The sequence below is a fragment of the Podarcis bocagei genome, assembly GCF_964188305.1.
Source record: "Podarcis bocagei genome assembly, chromosome: 1".
NCBI classification, from domain to species: Eukaryota; Metazoa; Chordata; class Lepidosauria; order Squamata; family Lacertidae; genus Podarcis; species Podarcis bocagei.
The window spans coordinates 32,636,415-32,652,491 of record NC_138125.1 but is presented as its reverse complement, the minus strand read 5'-3'; the positions used below and the strand labels follow the sequence as shown (position 1 = coordinate 32,652,491).

General features: G+C 44.2%; 2 protein-coding genes across 5 annotated transcripts in view; both read left to right on the top strand.

Annotated features, from left to right (window-relative positions):
• The first annotated feature begins 12 nt into the window (after nucleotides 1-12).
• FCF1 (FCF1 rRNA-processing protein) lies at nucleotides 13-6,213 on the top strand. Its single transcript, XM_081170674.1, has 8 exons — nucleotides 13-104; nucleotides 1,132-1,199; nucleotides 1,502-1,573; nucleotides 2,410-2,558; nucleotides 3,123-3,195; nucleotides 4,018-4,105; nucleotides 4,466-4,560; nucleotides 5,955-6,213. The coding sequence occupies exons 1-8, from the start codon at nucleotides 21-23 to the stop codon at nucleotides 6,001-6,003; spliced, it is 678 nt and encodes a 225-aa protein (XP_081026800.1). The 5' UTR covers nucleotides 13-20; the 3' UTR covers nucleotides 6,004-6,213.
• Nucleotides 6,214-8,039: 1,826 nt separating this feature from the next.
• YLPM1 (YLP motif containing 1) overlaps nucleotides 8,040-16,077 on the top strand; it is a 54,007-nt gene continuing 45,969 nt past the window's right edge. The window contains exons 1-2 of one of the 4 annotated variants that reach the window (XM_081201790.1): nucleotides 8,040-9,130; nucleotides 14,452-14,694. In XM_081201790.1, coding sequence (XP_081057916.1) covers nucleotides 8,135-9,130; nucleotides 14,452-14,694 — 1,239 coding nt within the window. In that variant the 5' untranslated portion in view covers nucleotides 8,040-8,134. The remainder of the gene's footprint in view (nucleotides 9,131-14,451; nucleotides 14,695-16,077) is intronic. The other 3 variants (XM_081201789.1, XM_081201788.1, XM_081201791.1) reach the window with 3 other exon arrangements.

Below are 16,077 nucleotides of genomic sequence, written 5' to 3'. Positions count from 1 at the left end.
CTGGCCGCCAGTGGCCGGAAATGACGCTCAAAGCGTTGGGCGAACGAACATGGCGCGCGCCGGAAGTGGGCGAGAAGAACGCTGTGGCTGGGACTACCAAAATGGTGAGCGCTGGGCTCGGGTGCGGGGTTGTGGCGTGGCATGGCAGGGAACTGGCTGCTCTCCACCCGCGGTCCTCTCACAGTCCTTTTTTAATTCTCCATTGTCCACAGCTGAGCAAAAGCTTCGTTGGGCATAACTCAAACGCCTCGAGTTCGCTAGAGCGGCTCACCATGCTAGATGTTGGACAGAGGCGGGGGCAAGGGGGAAACTGAGAAAGTGTTTTAAAATCCCACCAGGCGTGCTTTTAAATTCGCTCCCGCTTACGAGCGTATGAAATGACTAGCTTTATTGTTGGAGAGGTGCTTCTCAGGACCGGTGCTGTGAGGGAGTAGAAAGTGTTGGAGGGAGGGACTGGTGCTGGAGGTTGTGGGGGAGGGTGCGTGGGAAATAATGGCGAGTCTGCTATCCAGAAATAGTTTCACACTTACATTTTTTTTAAAAAAACAAACCCTACGCTCCTGTCTGCCCCTTACATTTATTTATTTTTTAATGTGCTCCTGTCTTTGCCTCATTCTAGTCAATAAACCAAATATTTCGTTTGCTGCTCCTTGATGTTCTTTATAGATATTCACATTTCTGGGTAGTTCAGCTGTTGGGGTATGTGAATCCTAGAGTAATATGGAACACTGTTGGCGAGGATAGGTTTGCAGGCAGTAAACAATACGTATGTGAATTATGTCCATCCAATGGTTATGATTGGCTGGATCCTGCAATTGTATCTCTAAAACCTAGGGAAGCCAATTTTGGAGTGTTTTGATGAGAACCTAATTTGAGTAAAGATGTTCTTATTATGCATGCTAGATCATAAGGAACAGGATGTATGGAGTGCCTTTCCGTTACCAATAAGTTACCATAGCTACCACCCACATAGATCAGGAACTAGGTCTTGTTGGTAAAAGATTTGAGTCTTGGCATCTCCTTTCTTAGATATTAAACACTGGCTGTGACTGTAGTGTGCGTGGAAGAGGATGGCAGGTTTTATAGTATTTTAAAAAAATAATGGTCTGTTATTAATTTTTCCCTTTTAAGGGGAAACAAAAGAAAGCAAAGAAATATGCTGCCATGAAACGCATGATCAGCCTCCGTGACCAGCGCATGTAAGTCTTTTGATAATATTTATTAGTGGCAACTACTGAAGTGTAAATTCTAAGAGTTTTGCATATTTAACAAGACTGAAACACTTAACAAAGTGATCCTATACTTAAGTAAGTCCCATTGAGTCAGATTCATAATGGTAGGATTGTGTGGTGCTCCAAAATGATCTCCAAACTTTTTTTTATCTTGTGATCCTATATTGATACAATTCTTTCCAACAATAATGTCCCTTGGTTATCTACAGTGGTTTACTGAGTAGATGGTGTGTACAAATGATTTATAAAAAAAATTTTGCCACCCCTAGCAAAGAGGCAGACCGAGCAAAACCTAAAGAGAAAAAGAAGGATGATTCCAGTGCAATAAAAGAGAGAGAGGTGTAAGTATCTAATGATTTCCCATCAATTCTGTTGGCTACCTTAATACAAAATTAGAAAGAAATCCCATTTTTGGGACTACAACTCCCATCATCCCTAACAGGACCGGTGGTCAGGGATAATGGGAATTGTAGTCTCCAAACATCTGGAGGGCCAAGGTTGCCTATGCCGGTGGTAGATGTTAACTTTCAGATGAGCATGCTCAGGATTGTGTCTTAACATGAAGACTGTTATGTGGGTGCTTTTAATTTGGCTTGGCAAACACATATTACCTGGGTCATTAGCAAACTAGAGCTGATCAAGCAGGTAGTGGGAGGCACATTGCAAGTCAGTGATAAAGTGGCCAAACTTTATTTTAAGTGTTTTGCTTCTTACACGTATCACATATAGAAATAATTGGAATGAATGATTTTTGGTGCTCTGTCAAAATATTTTGAGCAGAAGGGGTTAGCTGTCTTGAAAAGAAAATACATGTACTGGGAGAAGGTTCAACAGCTTGAGGAAACACTTTTTGAAAGCCCTTCTCTTGCTGTAAAATGTTCGTCCCTGCTGTAAAGATGGTACTGAGAATAACACCATGTGGTTGGACCTCAAGAGATGGGGTTTGAAATGTAAAAGCACCCCCCACTCACACACACACTAGAATGCTTGAGCACACTTTCAGCAGTAAATGTGACTTATTGAGTGTTTTGTCCTCTGAGCTTTTTGACACATTTTTCAATACATTTCAAGAGTTTGTAAGCTGAGAAAAAGCACTTCTGAAGTTATACGCCATTTGTGGACAGTATGTTTTGTTTTCCCCTTTGTAACTTGATTTGTCTCATGTTTGTCATTTCAGCCCTAAATATCCTTCCTGTTTGTTCTTCCAATATAATACACAACTGGGGCCTCCCTACTACATCCTGGTTGATACCAACTTCATTAATTTTTCCATTAAAGCCAAACTGGATCTGGTGCAGTCAATGATGGATTGCCTCTATGCTAAGTGTAAGTATATAGATCTATTACATCTTGTTCCAGGGTAACATTATGGTGATAAGTTGAGACTATAAAAAGCTCCATCAATGGTGGCACATTGTTAAGACTAAAGTAGCAGTAATGTATGAGGTTCTGGCTTTCATTATTCTTCTTGTTGTTGTTGTTGCCATCATCATCATCATTTAGTGCTTGCCACTAAATGCTTTCCAGTTAGACTTAACAAGTGTATCCATCATGACTACCAGCTGTTTAAATAATCACTACTTTATTGTTGCATTAATGAAATAAAAAAAGTTCGCTGATTATCAGATTTTACCATAACTGTCAAAGAGGTCTTTATTAATGTTTTACTCAAAATATCAGTTAGATGCACAGAATAATATAAATAGAAATGAAAATCAGATCAATTAAGAGTGTGCTTTCTATTCTGATAATTGTCAATGATGTGACTGACTTTCAGAGGGCTGCATGAATATTCATAGTTTTGAAATCTGATATTTTCTGATTTAGGCACCTGCAGGAGTTTGTTGCAATTCAGTTTGGTGATATTAAATATTTTCTGTATTCCTGTAGGTATTCCGTGTATCACAGATTGTGTCATGGCTGAAATTGAGAAACTGGGGCAAAAGTATCGTGTTGCCCTAAGGTAGGGACCTATAACTGGACTCTGTTATTGAGTTTATCTAGTTTAACTTATGAATATGGAGAACAGGGACTCTTCCTTGGGGTACAAGAGCTAGATCCCAAATCATTAAACTTGGACAGCTTGTCACTGCATCACTTCTTTTGTTCACCCGGCTGAATGTACCTTTTGAAGAAAGCAAGGCAGTTGATCTTCCCAGTCTCTTCTGGGCAGAATTCAATTCTGCCCTCCTCCTAAGTTTGTAGCTTGAGTAGATTATCAAGTTCATAGAATAACTTACTGGCTTGTAGATTCACCAGTTAGATCAAGGTTTCAAGAAAGCAGTTTATTGTGCTACACAGAGAACACTGAGAAAGAATTCAAGAAGGTTTTTGTGTTCCATCAGCAGGCAGAGAAATGAATGGAGTTTGTCTTGCACTTCAGTTTACTCTCCGCCTCTCACATGCCCCCAAATCTGCTTCAGGGGGTCTTACAATCCTCCAGACTCTGATATTAAGGGTGTGAGTGGGGGAAGGGGAAGAGGAGGTTCAGTCGTGTGCACGAAATTTGTTGCATGAGCACTGGATATATGCCTGGGAGAAGGGTTTGAAGCTTCCTATTATTTAGTTTGCTAGAGGCCAGGCAGTTAGCATACCCAGGCAATACATCTGACAGGCAGGATGTCAGTCAGAAATAAACGTTAAGCTGAGAATAGCAACCTGCAGATTTGGGGTATACCTAGTGAGGAAAAGACAGAAATTGTTTTTCTTCTAGGAATATTTTAATTCTTCTAATTATGTCAGTGGGCCCAATGCTATCTTAATTCTCTGTTTGACTATATTACAGGATAGCAAAAGACCCACGATTTGAACGCTTGCCCTGCACTCACAAAGGGACCTATGCTGATGACTGTTTGGTGCAGAGGGTCACTCAGGTACCTCTACCTCTAGAAATGTCTGTTCTGTAGGCATGCAGATGTATGTAGCACTGCTTAATTTGCTGAAATTAATGACCTAAATGAAGCTGACATTCAACTGAAGCTGTCTTGTAGCTGATATTGCCTGTTTTGGAAGGAGATGCCACTGCTACAAACAATTGGTAGTAACAGAGGAGATCCTGTCTCCTCAGCTCTTCAGGACATGTCCTTGGAGATACTGTATTTTATGGGAGGGAGATCTGATGTTGTCTAAAAACTTGTTACCTCTGGAAATTTGTATCCTCTGGCACTCCGTGGCCAAAGGAAAACAACATTTGATTCATTTCTCATTTATGAGATTATGCTCTTTTCTTGCAGCACAAGTGTTACATAGTGGCTACTGTAGACAGAGACCTCAAGCGAAGAATACGGAAGATCCCAGGAGTCCCAATAATGTATATATCAAACCACAGGTAGGTGAGCTCCCACTTGAGAGTAATATTCTGACGTTTCTGCAGTTTACTTTGTTATAGTGTATTTTGAAATGTTGCCTGTCGTTTTAGAGATAGTCTACCTATATAAAGGAAGGGCTTAATAGTAATAAGAAAACCACAACACAAGTGGGAGAATGCTAATGTGTTCATATCCTGCTGCTCAAACTAAAAGAAAGCCTAAGTACAGGCAGTTCCTCTTTCGTATGCTACTGCACACAGACACAGCGCCAGGAACCCGGAAGTGGCTGGAAGTACGTGGCTCCTGAGAAGACCCTTCCCAGAACCTGAGTAGGATGTCCATGGAGGGTCTTCTCATGAGCCAGAGGCACAGTGGGGCTTTGTTGAGGCTGCTCGGCTCCCCCGCTTAACAGCCGACCTGCGGGAAAGTTGCTGGTGCTGCTGCTGCACTACCCTGTACATCAGCTGTTCTGCGTGGAGGCTGAGCAGCCTCAGCAAGGAGTCTCTTACCAGAGCCCAAACAGGACGTTCTCTTCAAGCTCTGGAGTCTCCTCACTAGCCACAAGGACACTTCAGGGTGCTCCCCACTTACGTGCATTTCACTTATGTGCGATGGGGCTGGAACGTAACCTCTGTGTAAGTGGGGAGTCGCTTGTATATGTAACTGCATTTATTTATACCCATAAATGTTCGATGTTACCTCTCCTTTCTGCCCCTAATACTGTTATCCACTGTAGTTCATTGGTAGAGCACATACTTTGTATGCAAAGGGTCCCGTGTTCAATTCCTGGTGTCATAATGTAGGGCTAGGGAAAATTCTTGTCCAAAACTCTGGAGAGCTGGTGCCAGTCATCATTGATGATAACGAGCTAAATGGACCCAATGGTCTAATTTAGTTTGAGACAGCTTCCTATGTTCCTGTTAAATCAAGATTTGCAAGCTCCTTGGAACAAAGCCTGTCTTCTTGCTTTTTATTAGTCTTTAAAGAACTACTCATTGGCGATGCTATATAAGTAATAACAAGGACTGTCAAGTAAAAGTTAATACATCGTTATTTATATAGTTCATTATAGACTAATAAAAAACAAGAAGACTGGTCCCTGGCTCCAAAAGCTAGCAGTTCTCATGTCCTTGTTTGTTTGCTCTCTTCTCATCAAAGTAGAAGGTGGCATACAAGAGATTTCCAGGTGGTGACCAGACCCATGCCTGCTTGGCTTCAGAAAGGTGGTTGCCTTGTGGGCCTTCAGATCACTATAGCAAAGGGTTTTATGGATTCGAGCTCACTTAATCAAATAATAATCAAATAATGCCAGCAAATAATGCCAGCAAATACAGTGGCACCCTTATTGTGTTTTCACTGCATTCCATGGTGGGTTTATGATAGACTACTTACCAAAATGCTTCATTCATTCTAGATATAACATTGAGCGGATGCCTGATGACTATGGAGCCCCCCGATTTTAACCACCTGTTGAAAAGCATCCAAGATATGTCTGCTGGGTCCAACTGCCAATTTTTACAACACTGGGCCTGTTACAAGGTTCCTGTTTCTAATTTATTTCCTGCAGTGTTTGAAGCTGAAGTGATTTCTTCAAACTTGTCTCTTCAAAAAAAATCATGTGAACTGTACCCCTGCTCTGTGTTCCAGAATAAATATTCATTATTGTTTAGAAATTGGCTTTTGATAATTTCTCTTTTTTTATCTGAGTCCTTTCTCAAGTTGCAAATGTTACAGTTGGGGTTTCTCATGACAAAAGTTGGGAAGGTTACTTTTGGTGGGGTTATGCAGAAATATGGTAATTTGCCAAACACTCCTGAGTAAGTTTAGCAGTCAGTCATAAGAGTCACAGGAAGCAAAAAGTCAGAATAAATGGACAGTTCTCTGAATGGAGAGAGGTAGAAAGTGGATTTCCCCTGAGATTGGTATTGGGACCAGTGTTTTTAACTTGTTCGTTTAGAACTGAACAGTGAGGTGGCCAAATTTGCTGATGATTGTTCAGGGTCATTAAAACAAGAAGAGATTGAAAAGAGCTCCAAAATGACCTCTCCAAACTGAGCGAATGGGCGTTAAAAGGGCAAGCACCTTTCAATGTAAATAAGGGTAAAGTGATGCATATGGGGGGGGGGATATTAACTTCACATATACACTCATGGTGTCTGAACTGGAGGTGACAGACCAGATAGCTTGATCAAGTTGTTGACCTAGTGTGTGGTGGCTGTGAAAAAGGTAAATTCCATTCTAGGGATCATTAGGAAAGGAATTGAAGATAAAACTGTTATTATACAAATCTTTGGCGTAACCACATTTTGAATATTGTGTAAAGGTCTGGTCACCTCGCCTCAAAAAGGATATTGTAGTTGAAAAAAGGGCAACCAAGACGATCAAGGGTCTGGAAACCAAGCCTTATGAGGATCAATTGAAAGGAGATGGGTATGTTTAGCCCTGAAAAGAAGAGACTGAGAGGGAGCTATGATAGCCATCTTCAAATATCTAAAGGGTGGTCACATGGAAGAGTGAACAAGCTTGTTTTCTCCTGGTCTGGAGGGTAGGACTCGAACCAATGGCTTCAAGTTACAAGAAAGGAAATTCCAACTAAACATCAGGAAGAACTTTCTGACAGTGAGAGCTGTTTGACAGTGGAACGGTCTCCCTTATGAGGTTATGGGCTCTCCTTCCCTGGGGGTTTTTAAGCAGAGGTAGGATGGCCATCTGCCATGGATGCTTTAGCTGCGATTCCTGCACTGCAGGGGGTTCAACAAGAAAACCCTTGGGGGTCCCTTCCAACTCTACAATTCTATGATTCTAGGGAAATGCCAACCTCAACACTCCCTCAGCATCTGAAACGTGCCCACTAATCCCAAAAGGTTGGTGGCCCGATGTAGTGATTTGGAAGGATGGTAATGTTTTTGTTTTTTTTGGTTGCCAAACTAATGCAGTATCCATCTTGCTCTGGTCCTACTTGTGGGCTTCTCAGAAGCATCTACAGTGGTACCTCGGGTTAAGTACTTAATTCGTTCCGGAGGTCTGTACTTAACCTGAAACTGTTCTCAACCTGAAGCTAATGGGGCCTCCTGCTGCTGCCACGCCGCCAGAGCAAGATTTCTGTTCTCATCCCAAAGCAAAGTTCTTAACCTGAAGCACTATTTCTGGGTTAGCGGAGTCTGTAACCTGAAGCGTATGTAACCCGAGGTACCACTGTAGTTGCCCACTTCCAGAACAAAATGCTGAACAAGTTCCACAAGGTTGGCATCACTTATTTTTCCAAATAATAAAATCATACCAACAAAAAACCGGTATGGAAGGGGAGGGGTATATTTGATGGACGTTAGCATAAAAGCTGAAGTTCTGCGACAAGGCTACAGGCTACATACAAGGCGTTCTCGCGGGGAGCGCCCAGTTTGTTGCGCCGTGGAGTCAGTTGCCTGGGGCCGGACCGGAAACACTCTAGCTTGAGGAAGTCGCTCTCTATGACTCCGGCTATCCACGCAGGCGCAGTGGACCGCACGCGCCCCCGTCGCCACCCGCCGCTTTCGCGGCCTGTGTTTAGGCGCCGTCGCCGCCGCTGCCGCCTGCTGAGAACCGCTTCCCGGCTCCATGTTCCCGGCGTGGGGTTTGTACGGGGCGGCCCCTGGGGCTTACCCTCCCCCGCCCACCATGATGCCTCCGCCGCCAATGGCCGGGCCTCCTCCGGCGGTGCTGCCTAACGCCATGCCGCCGCCGGCTCTGGGCAGCTACGCGGCTTCGTCGGCGGCTCCTGGCGCCGCGACGGCCGCCGCCGGCACGTCCGGCTTCCTGAGCCTGCAGGAGCAGCACCTGGTCCAGCTGCAGCAGCTCCAGCAAATGCACCAGAAGCAGCTGCAGTCGGTGTTGTTAGGCGGGCCTCCCCCGCCACCCGGCGGGCCTCCCCCGAGCCTGCCGCCGCCGCCGCTGCCCAGCGCCGCTCCTGCTCCCCCCGCCGCTTCCTGGCAGCCGCCCCTGCCCCAAGGGCCGCCCTCGGCGCGCAGCTATCCGAAGCCGTTCAAGCACCGCGAGCCCTCGCCGCCGCCTCTCCCGCGGGACGCGCTGCTCCACAATGCCCAGAGGCCTCCTCTGCCTCTCGGAGAGGATGTCAAGGAGCCGCCTCGGGATGAGTGGAAGCCCCATGGCCCCGCAGCCAGCTCTCGCGTGGATATGGACATGGACCTGTCCTCTCCGCCACAGTCACCTGCCCAGCCGTACATGCCCCCAGGACCCTCCCTTGAGGCGGACCCTTACATGTCTCAGTCTCTGCCGCCCCAGAACTCCTCGTCGCAACCCTACCAGCCCCATTCGAAGTTGCGGAAGGCAGCTCCACGCACCTTTTCGGAACACCCTCCTCCAGCCGTTTCTCAGCCTTACCAGTCCCAGGCTTACCAACCCACACCCCAGACCTCAGCTTGCCAACCAGGCCAGCCCGTTACTCCATCCGACTCACACTTCGCCCCACCCCAGATTCCTCAGCCTGCTCTTGAACCTCAGGAGTTAAGACAGGGCAGTGGTCCAGACATAGATATTAGGTGTGAGCGACAGCAAGCCGCCCTGCACGCAGACCCCTCCACAATGACCGCCCAGGTAAGAAAGATGTGTCCGTCATGGTTTGAATAGCTCGATAGGACCCAGAGGTGAGATGTGCATAGGTGGGAGTTGGAGTAAGATAAAATTGACGAGATGGAATAGCAGATTCTCATTTAAATAGGAGGCATCTTGGTTAAAATTAGGCCATAGGGTCTAAAGCAAAGATAACTAACCTCCCACCCCAGAGCCTAGTCTTGACTACCAGTGTTTCCCAACCTTTTTTGGGCAAAGGCACACTTGTTTGATGAAAAAAATCTCGAGGCACACCACCATTACAGCCCCGTGACGTCAGCGCGCAGCGTCACGCCGGGAGGGACGCACGAAAGTGTAAGTTTCAATTTTTTTCCCTCCCCCTTGCCGGGGAACCTCCAAGCTTTGGGGGGGGGGGAGGAGGCAGCAAAACGATGCAGGAAGGAGAGCGCGGCTTGGCTGGGTGAGCTTTGGCAGGGAATGAGAGCCGCGAGGCGAGCGCTGCGGACGGAGGCGCTGCCCGCCGAGCTCACAGGCAGCCAGGCAGGCAGACGGCGAGAGCCCCGAGCTGGGCGGCCTCTCCTCGCCGTCGCCGCCCCGCCTCTCGCCGCCTGACTCGCCCGCCTCCCTCCAGGCAACATCTCGCGGCACACCAGGCAACATCTCGCGGCACACTAGTGTGCCGCGGAACAGTGGTTGGGAAACACTAGACTAGACCCATGAGAGAGACCTCATCAGTTTTGATGGTGGTAAAAAGTGCACACAATCCTGGATGAAAAGAGGAGGGATTTAAAACTGCCCAATCCAATGCCCTGATGATGCAAATTTTCTCCTCCCTAGTTATCAGAATGGCCTTCTGATGAGTGGGGAGGAGCTGCTGGCATTCCTACTTTCATTTATTTGCTCAGTTATTTCTTTTCTACTGTCATATTGGGGCTGCTTGATAAATTATGCTTTTCCCAAACAAAAAAAGGACTTCTTTGTGTAGGGAATGTGAAAACTTACAGGTTAGCGCCATGTGGGCGCTAAGTCTGCCTGGACAAGCATGCATAAGTTCATATCTTTTCTTTGAAGTAAGTGCTTTCATTTTAGAAAACAGTAAGAAATAAATTGGCTTTAACACACCTTTATTTTTTTGTTTCAAAACAGGAGTGGATGGGGGGGGGGCTTAATAGAATCTACGAAGTATCAGGCCTAGAACATTGGGTTTTTGTTTTTATTTGTAAGAAACTGAGTGCCTCAGAGTTAAGTAGAATGCTTTTCAACTCTGAAAATCACAGGCAGTCCCACGTGTTGGGGACTACCAGAGCGCTTCTGAGAAGGCTTGTGCTGTTCCGTTCTTTTTTTATTTGAAATAAGATTCATTTCCTCCTTTAGGAACAGAGCAGGTATGATTTAAACATGTTGCTCATTCACAGCCAGCCATAATTTGTTTCTAACTATGATTTTCGTGGCATTTGAAAGGAGGTGGTATGGAATTACCTTGGATTGTGATGTAAGCATTTCACTCCCGGGGCCCCATGTCCATTTCAGTCGCTCACGATTGATGAGGGAATAACAGCAGTGATTTTATTTTCCTTTTTAGTAACCTTCAGAAAAGGTAACTCAACCTGATAAATAGTCATAGGATTGCTGTCAGTGTTATACCATGCAATTGCAGTCCATACTTTACTATAAGGGAGAATGCTGGAGGAGAAAATAACACATGTGCTATTTGCCTGTGTGTTTTCTGCTATTCTCTGAACTCTGTGGTATTCTTGTTCCATGCATATATAGCTACTATTAATAATTATTGTGGTGCTTTGTTTATAACTGTACAAAAGGGAATTAGCACTTAGGCACACCAGGCAGACTTGCCACCCCATGATGATCTAACATTAATTTTACAATTCCTGTGAAAAATACATGATAGTATATGAGAAGTGGAAAAGAAAGGGGTGCCTTTCTTTGAAGCGTTTTGCACAGCAGATCTGCAATTTCTTCATGTAACAGTTGAAAATTTCTAAGATGGAAAGAATGAAAAATGTATACTTCATTGATGCTAGTATCCTGTGAGGTTGGAGCAGGAATTCAGAATGGTGCATGCTCAGATTCTTCTTTCTCCTTCTATGCAATTTGTTTAAGCTCAGTTATGTGTAAGGCAGGGAGAAAAGGGGATATGTCCTAACTTTTATGTTACATTGTACAGTACATTTTCATTTGTATTTGTTTAAGATTTTGATCGCTGAGAGTAATTTTGTGAGCCAGTTCTCAAGACAGTTTTCAGATCTTTAATTGTAAGATTTCTATACTAAGTGACAGGGGTAGATTACTGACCTGTTAGTTGACTCATCATCATAATTTATTACTATTTATTATTTATACCCCGCCCATCTGGCTGGGTTTCCCCAGCCACTCATATCATTTTATCATATTTATAAAATCATTTCTTATGCTATTAGGAGGTCAAATCTTCCTAATAATTAGTCAGTTGATCAGCTGTATTCTTACTTCTTCTGGTAGAAGGAGGGGTAGCAGTCTAAACCTGCATTTTCTGCCCTTCCATTGTCTCCTGGGGTGAATTTAGTTATTATACCTGCATGTTGGGTGATGTAAATTATGTCAAGTTCTGTGGGTGGGAGTGGAACCAATGGATAGACGGTGTTAGAATGCAGTGCAATTATGTTATCTCTCTCCATGCCTTCAACATACCCATTCACCACCCCCTTGACAGAACCCTTCTTTTGTCTTTTACACTGACATAGCTTCTATTGGTTTAATTTGGGGAGATATGGGACGCGGGTGGCGCTGTGGGTAAAAGCCTCAGCACCTAGGGCTTGCCGATCGAAAGGTCGGCGGTTCGAATCCCCGCGGCGGGGTGCGCTCCCGCTGCTCGGTCCCAGCGCCTGCCAACCTAGCAGTTCGAAAGCACCCCCGGGTGCAAGTAGATAAATAGGGACCGCTTACAAGCGGGAAGGTAAACGGCGTTCCGTGTGCTGCGCTGGCTTGCCAGATGCAGCTTTGTCACGCTGGCCACGTGATCCGGAAGTGCGCTGGCCCCCGGCCAATAGAGTGAGATGGGCGCACAAACCCCAGAGTCTGTCAAGACTGGCTCGTACAGGCAGGGGTACCTTTACCTTTTTATCACTTCCTAACTACTGTATCTGGGGGTAAGGATTGCATTGTATGTCCCATTGAAATCAGTGAGACTTTCTCAATAAAAAACACAGGGGATTGGGGCTGTTCTGGTCGCTCAGGCAGAAAACAGGAATTTTGAGGAAAAGGGAAATTAGATATATGCAGCATTGGCTGTACTGGCACATCTTTAATTTCCCTGCAATCAGTAGTTGCTCAGATGTTTACAGTGTAAACTTTATACAGTGTAAGTAATCCTGATAGGGAAACCATATATCTATGTGACCCAATCATATTCTATGTGTTTTGTAGTCTACTATGAAAAATGAATAAAGAGGGGTTTTTCGTGTTATTCAGTTTCACAGAGAAATAAATGTTATTAGAAATAACTGCATGTGGACATGTGCACACATCACAATCATCACAGTTTTAAAAAATTAACCAGAAAACAGAAATGGCCAATCTATAATAACTGATGAGTTCAGGGGTATCAGCAGAGGATTCTCTCTATATAATTTTGCTTTCAAAACTTAACAAAAGCAAAATTTCTGCAGGCTTAAAAGTAACACAATCTTTTTTTTTAGACCTGAATCCTCCCCACAAGAGAATGAGAATAGCTCCAAAGAAAGGGAGAAATGTTTTATTGACCTCTTTGAAACACTTATCATAAATACAATTTTTAATGTTTGTAGAATTTATTTAAACATCACCTTCCCTTAAGCAAAGAATCAGGAAATGGTGAAAAATTAGTATTGCAGCAAAGTATGTAGAGATGGGTCTTTGTAGCTCCAGAGTACAGTAATTGGAGTGAAGCTACAAAGCAACTACAGATTAAGACAAAGCCAACCATGGTTATATGCATTTCTCCATATTTTAGCACACATCTAAGCAGCATTTCAACATCCAGCATCTTCTAAGATGCCGGTATTCTCCCTGTGTTTATGCATATTTTGAAAGAAAACAAATACAGTTTGGTGCCTTTAGCACCAACAGATGCTGAAGAAAAATTGGGCTACAACAGACCCAGGGCAGACAAAAGGGTTAATCTGAAGCAGAATAAAAGTGTAACCTGCACAATGGTGTTTTTTACTGTAGAATCTGGGGGAAAACATGTTCCTTGTTTAACCAAGCATATAAGCACATTGTAACAAGTCTGATATCGGTTTGTACAGGTCATTGTAATGCTTACAAATTTGGTGTTGGGTTCTTGCTGAGCTTCTTGCATGTATGGGATAACAGGGGGGTGTGTATTAATGTCCCCACTTGTGCAAAACGTGCTTAGGAGGGTCACCATGGGCCAGACCAGCCCGCTTCTGAGAATGTTAGAAATTAGCCAAGCTCATTTTGCGACTGTTACAGGTCCATTTGCAACCACATGGAGATTGCTAGATACTAGATTGGTGACTGGGGAAATCAAAATGTCCCTTGAAGGATCTGGAATGTTTTCTTTAAATCTTGAATTTGTTTTATTCTGAATTGTTTTATCTCATGTTCCACTTTGAGATTTATTCTGAAACAATGTACATAAAACAGTATAAATCACAGTACTAAAGTAATTTTAAAACTATAAACCCCATTTTTCTGTTATTTATATATGAATTTATTTGAAACTTTCTTGCCCTGCCCTTCTGACAATACTGTATTCTAGACCAGATTGAAAAACAGAATCAGTCATAATGAAAGGAAGTAAAATAAAGGAAACATGGACACTCGATGTTTAAGCAAAAATGATAAAAATGTTATGATTATTGACAGATTAAAGGCCACCAATTACAAAACCATTCCATAATTAAAATCCTATTAAAGGCCTATATTTTCACTGGACCTTTTGATGCTTACACCAAAGGAATAGCTGTAGCAACCTGGGGTCGTATCCAGTGCTGTGCCAGAAAATTTCCTCTTGTGGAATGGGACCTCCCCTTCCTTCTGTGTACCCCCCAAATTTGTTTCAGAGGGTTCTCCAATTCTCTCAAGCAGACTTTGAGGGCACACAGGGGCTTGCTGGTGTGGCAGAAGAAGGAGGATAACTTACGTTGTGCATTCAGAAGTCTGCTGAACAAATGAGACTGCAGTGTTGGATGCTACTCTTGTTTTTTTCAAAAGTAGGTCCAAGTGTCCTTTGAAAATGAGGCACATTTGCCATTTTTCAGTGGTTAATGTAGCTTTCTTTCTAGGATATGACCTTGTCTCTTAAGCCTAGATACTACTGTACTTCTCATCTTTTTTTGTTATAGGAACAGCAGCAATTTTGGTATCAACAGCATCTGCTTACTCTGCAGCAAAAGGCAAAAAAAGCACATGCACTGGGACAGCAGTTGCCATCAGGTCTAGGAGTGGTAAATGATGCTCCTGAGCAGAGGCAAGAAGAAAGGGAAATACCCATTTCTGATGTGCTTTCTGACCCCCCTTTGCTTTCTGAGCCCAAATTACCACAGCCCAAAGGTGATGACCTTCCTTTGTCATCCGTTGAGCCCAAGGTATGCTGTGCACAGAGGTGTCATTATGTGTTGTATTCATTCTTTTGTTATTTCAGATTGTCTGGAAGGACTGATTGAAAAAAATAGGGCCCTGGTGCAGTAGGCTTAAAACACAGGAATGATTTATGAGAACTTTTGCTGATCAGTTGTGGTTTACATGGCCCTGATACAAGCCTTAAAGGCAACAATCATTGGGTTTATGTGCTTTTCTTTAAAAAAAGTATTGAAGTTTTTTAAAAATACATTTCATAGCAAGTGTATAAATCTTCCTTGCATCTTTAGCATAGGTTGAGGAGATAAATGTAATGAATCAGAAATGAACTGCAAGTCCCTATAAAGATCTCTGTGGGATCCATTGTCCCCCTGTTCTGTAAATGGTGACCCTGTAGTAGAGCACATGTTTTGTTAGCAAATGGCTGGCCGTTTTGACGTCCAGTTCAGAATGTTTAGCATTCTGTCATGTGGAGTTTAATCATCTTGTGGAAATGCTGTGTGCATTGGGGATGTCTGTATGTGGAGTGGAAAGTCTCAAAGAAGGTACTGCTATTCAAAGCTTCCTTTGGGTATCTTCATTACTTGAAGGTACCAAACGATAACATGGTATAATTATTTGTGCTTCTGTGTTGACTTTGCGTTCAGGAAGAAGTTATGCAATATGCATATGTAATATGCATTACATATTTCCAATACTGTAAAACAATTACATCTCCGTATTAGGATCAAGCTTTAAGACCATAAGGGTTGCCATGCTGGAGCAAACCATAATTCACAGAGATCAGTCTAGTCTTATTTATCCACTGTGGATTAGACCAGTGTTTCCCAACCTTTTTTGGGCAAAGGCACACTTGTTTCATGAAAAAAATCTTGAGGCACACCACCATTACAGCCCTGTGACGTCAGCGTGCAGCGTCACGCCGGGAGGGACATGAATTGCTAGCAAATTACATAATCACCTCCTTGAGGGCTGGCTCATCTTCTCCGAAGGCAGAACCCCATTAATTAACAGCACAGACTCACACCATAGCCAAGACGAGGGGGGAAAACCTCAGTCATGCACAGTCATGCACATGTGGGGGCTAAATGAGGACGAAGACCGGGCAGAGAGCAGGGTTCAAATCACCCCACCTGGCCAGGACAATCCCTGGGTGCTCCTTTGGGCCACTCGCCTGACCCACCTCGCAGGGCTGTTGTTGCGAGGATAACACGGGGAGAACCACGCGCGCCCCCGGGAGCTCCTTGGAGGAGAAAGCGGGAGATGAATGCAATGCACGAAATATATGAGAGGCGACCAGGTTTTGCAGGTGAGGGGCCCCCACCAGCCTCCACTTCCAACACCCGGCGCAACGACGCCAAGGTTTCCCCCCGGGCTCGGCTTGGGGAGCA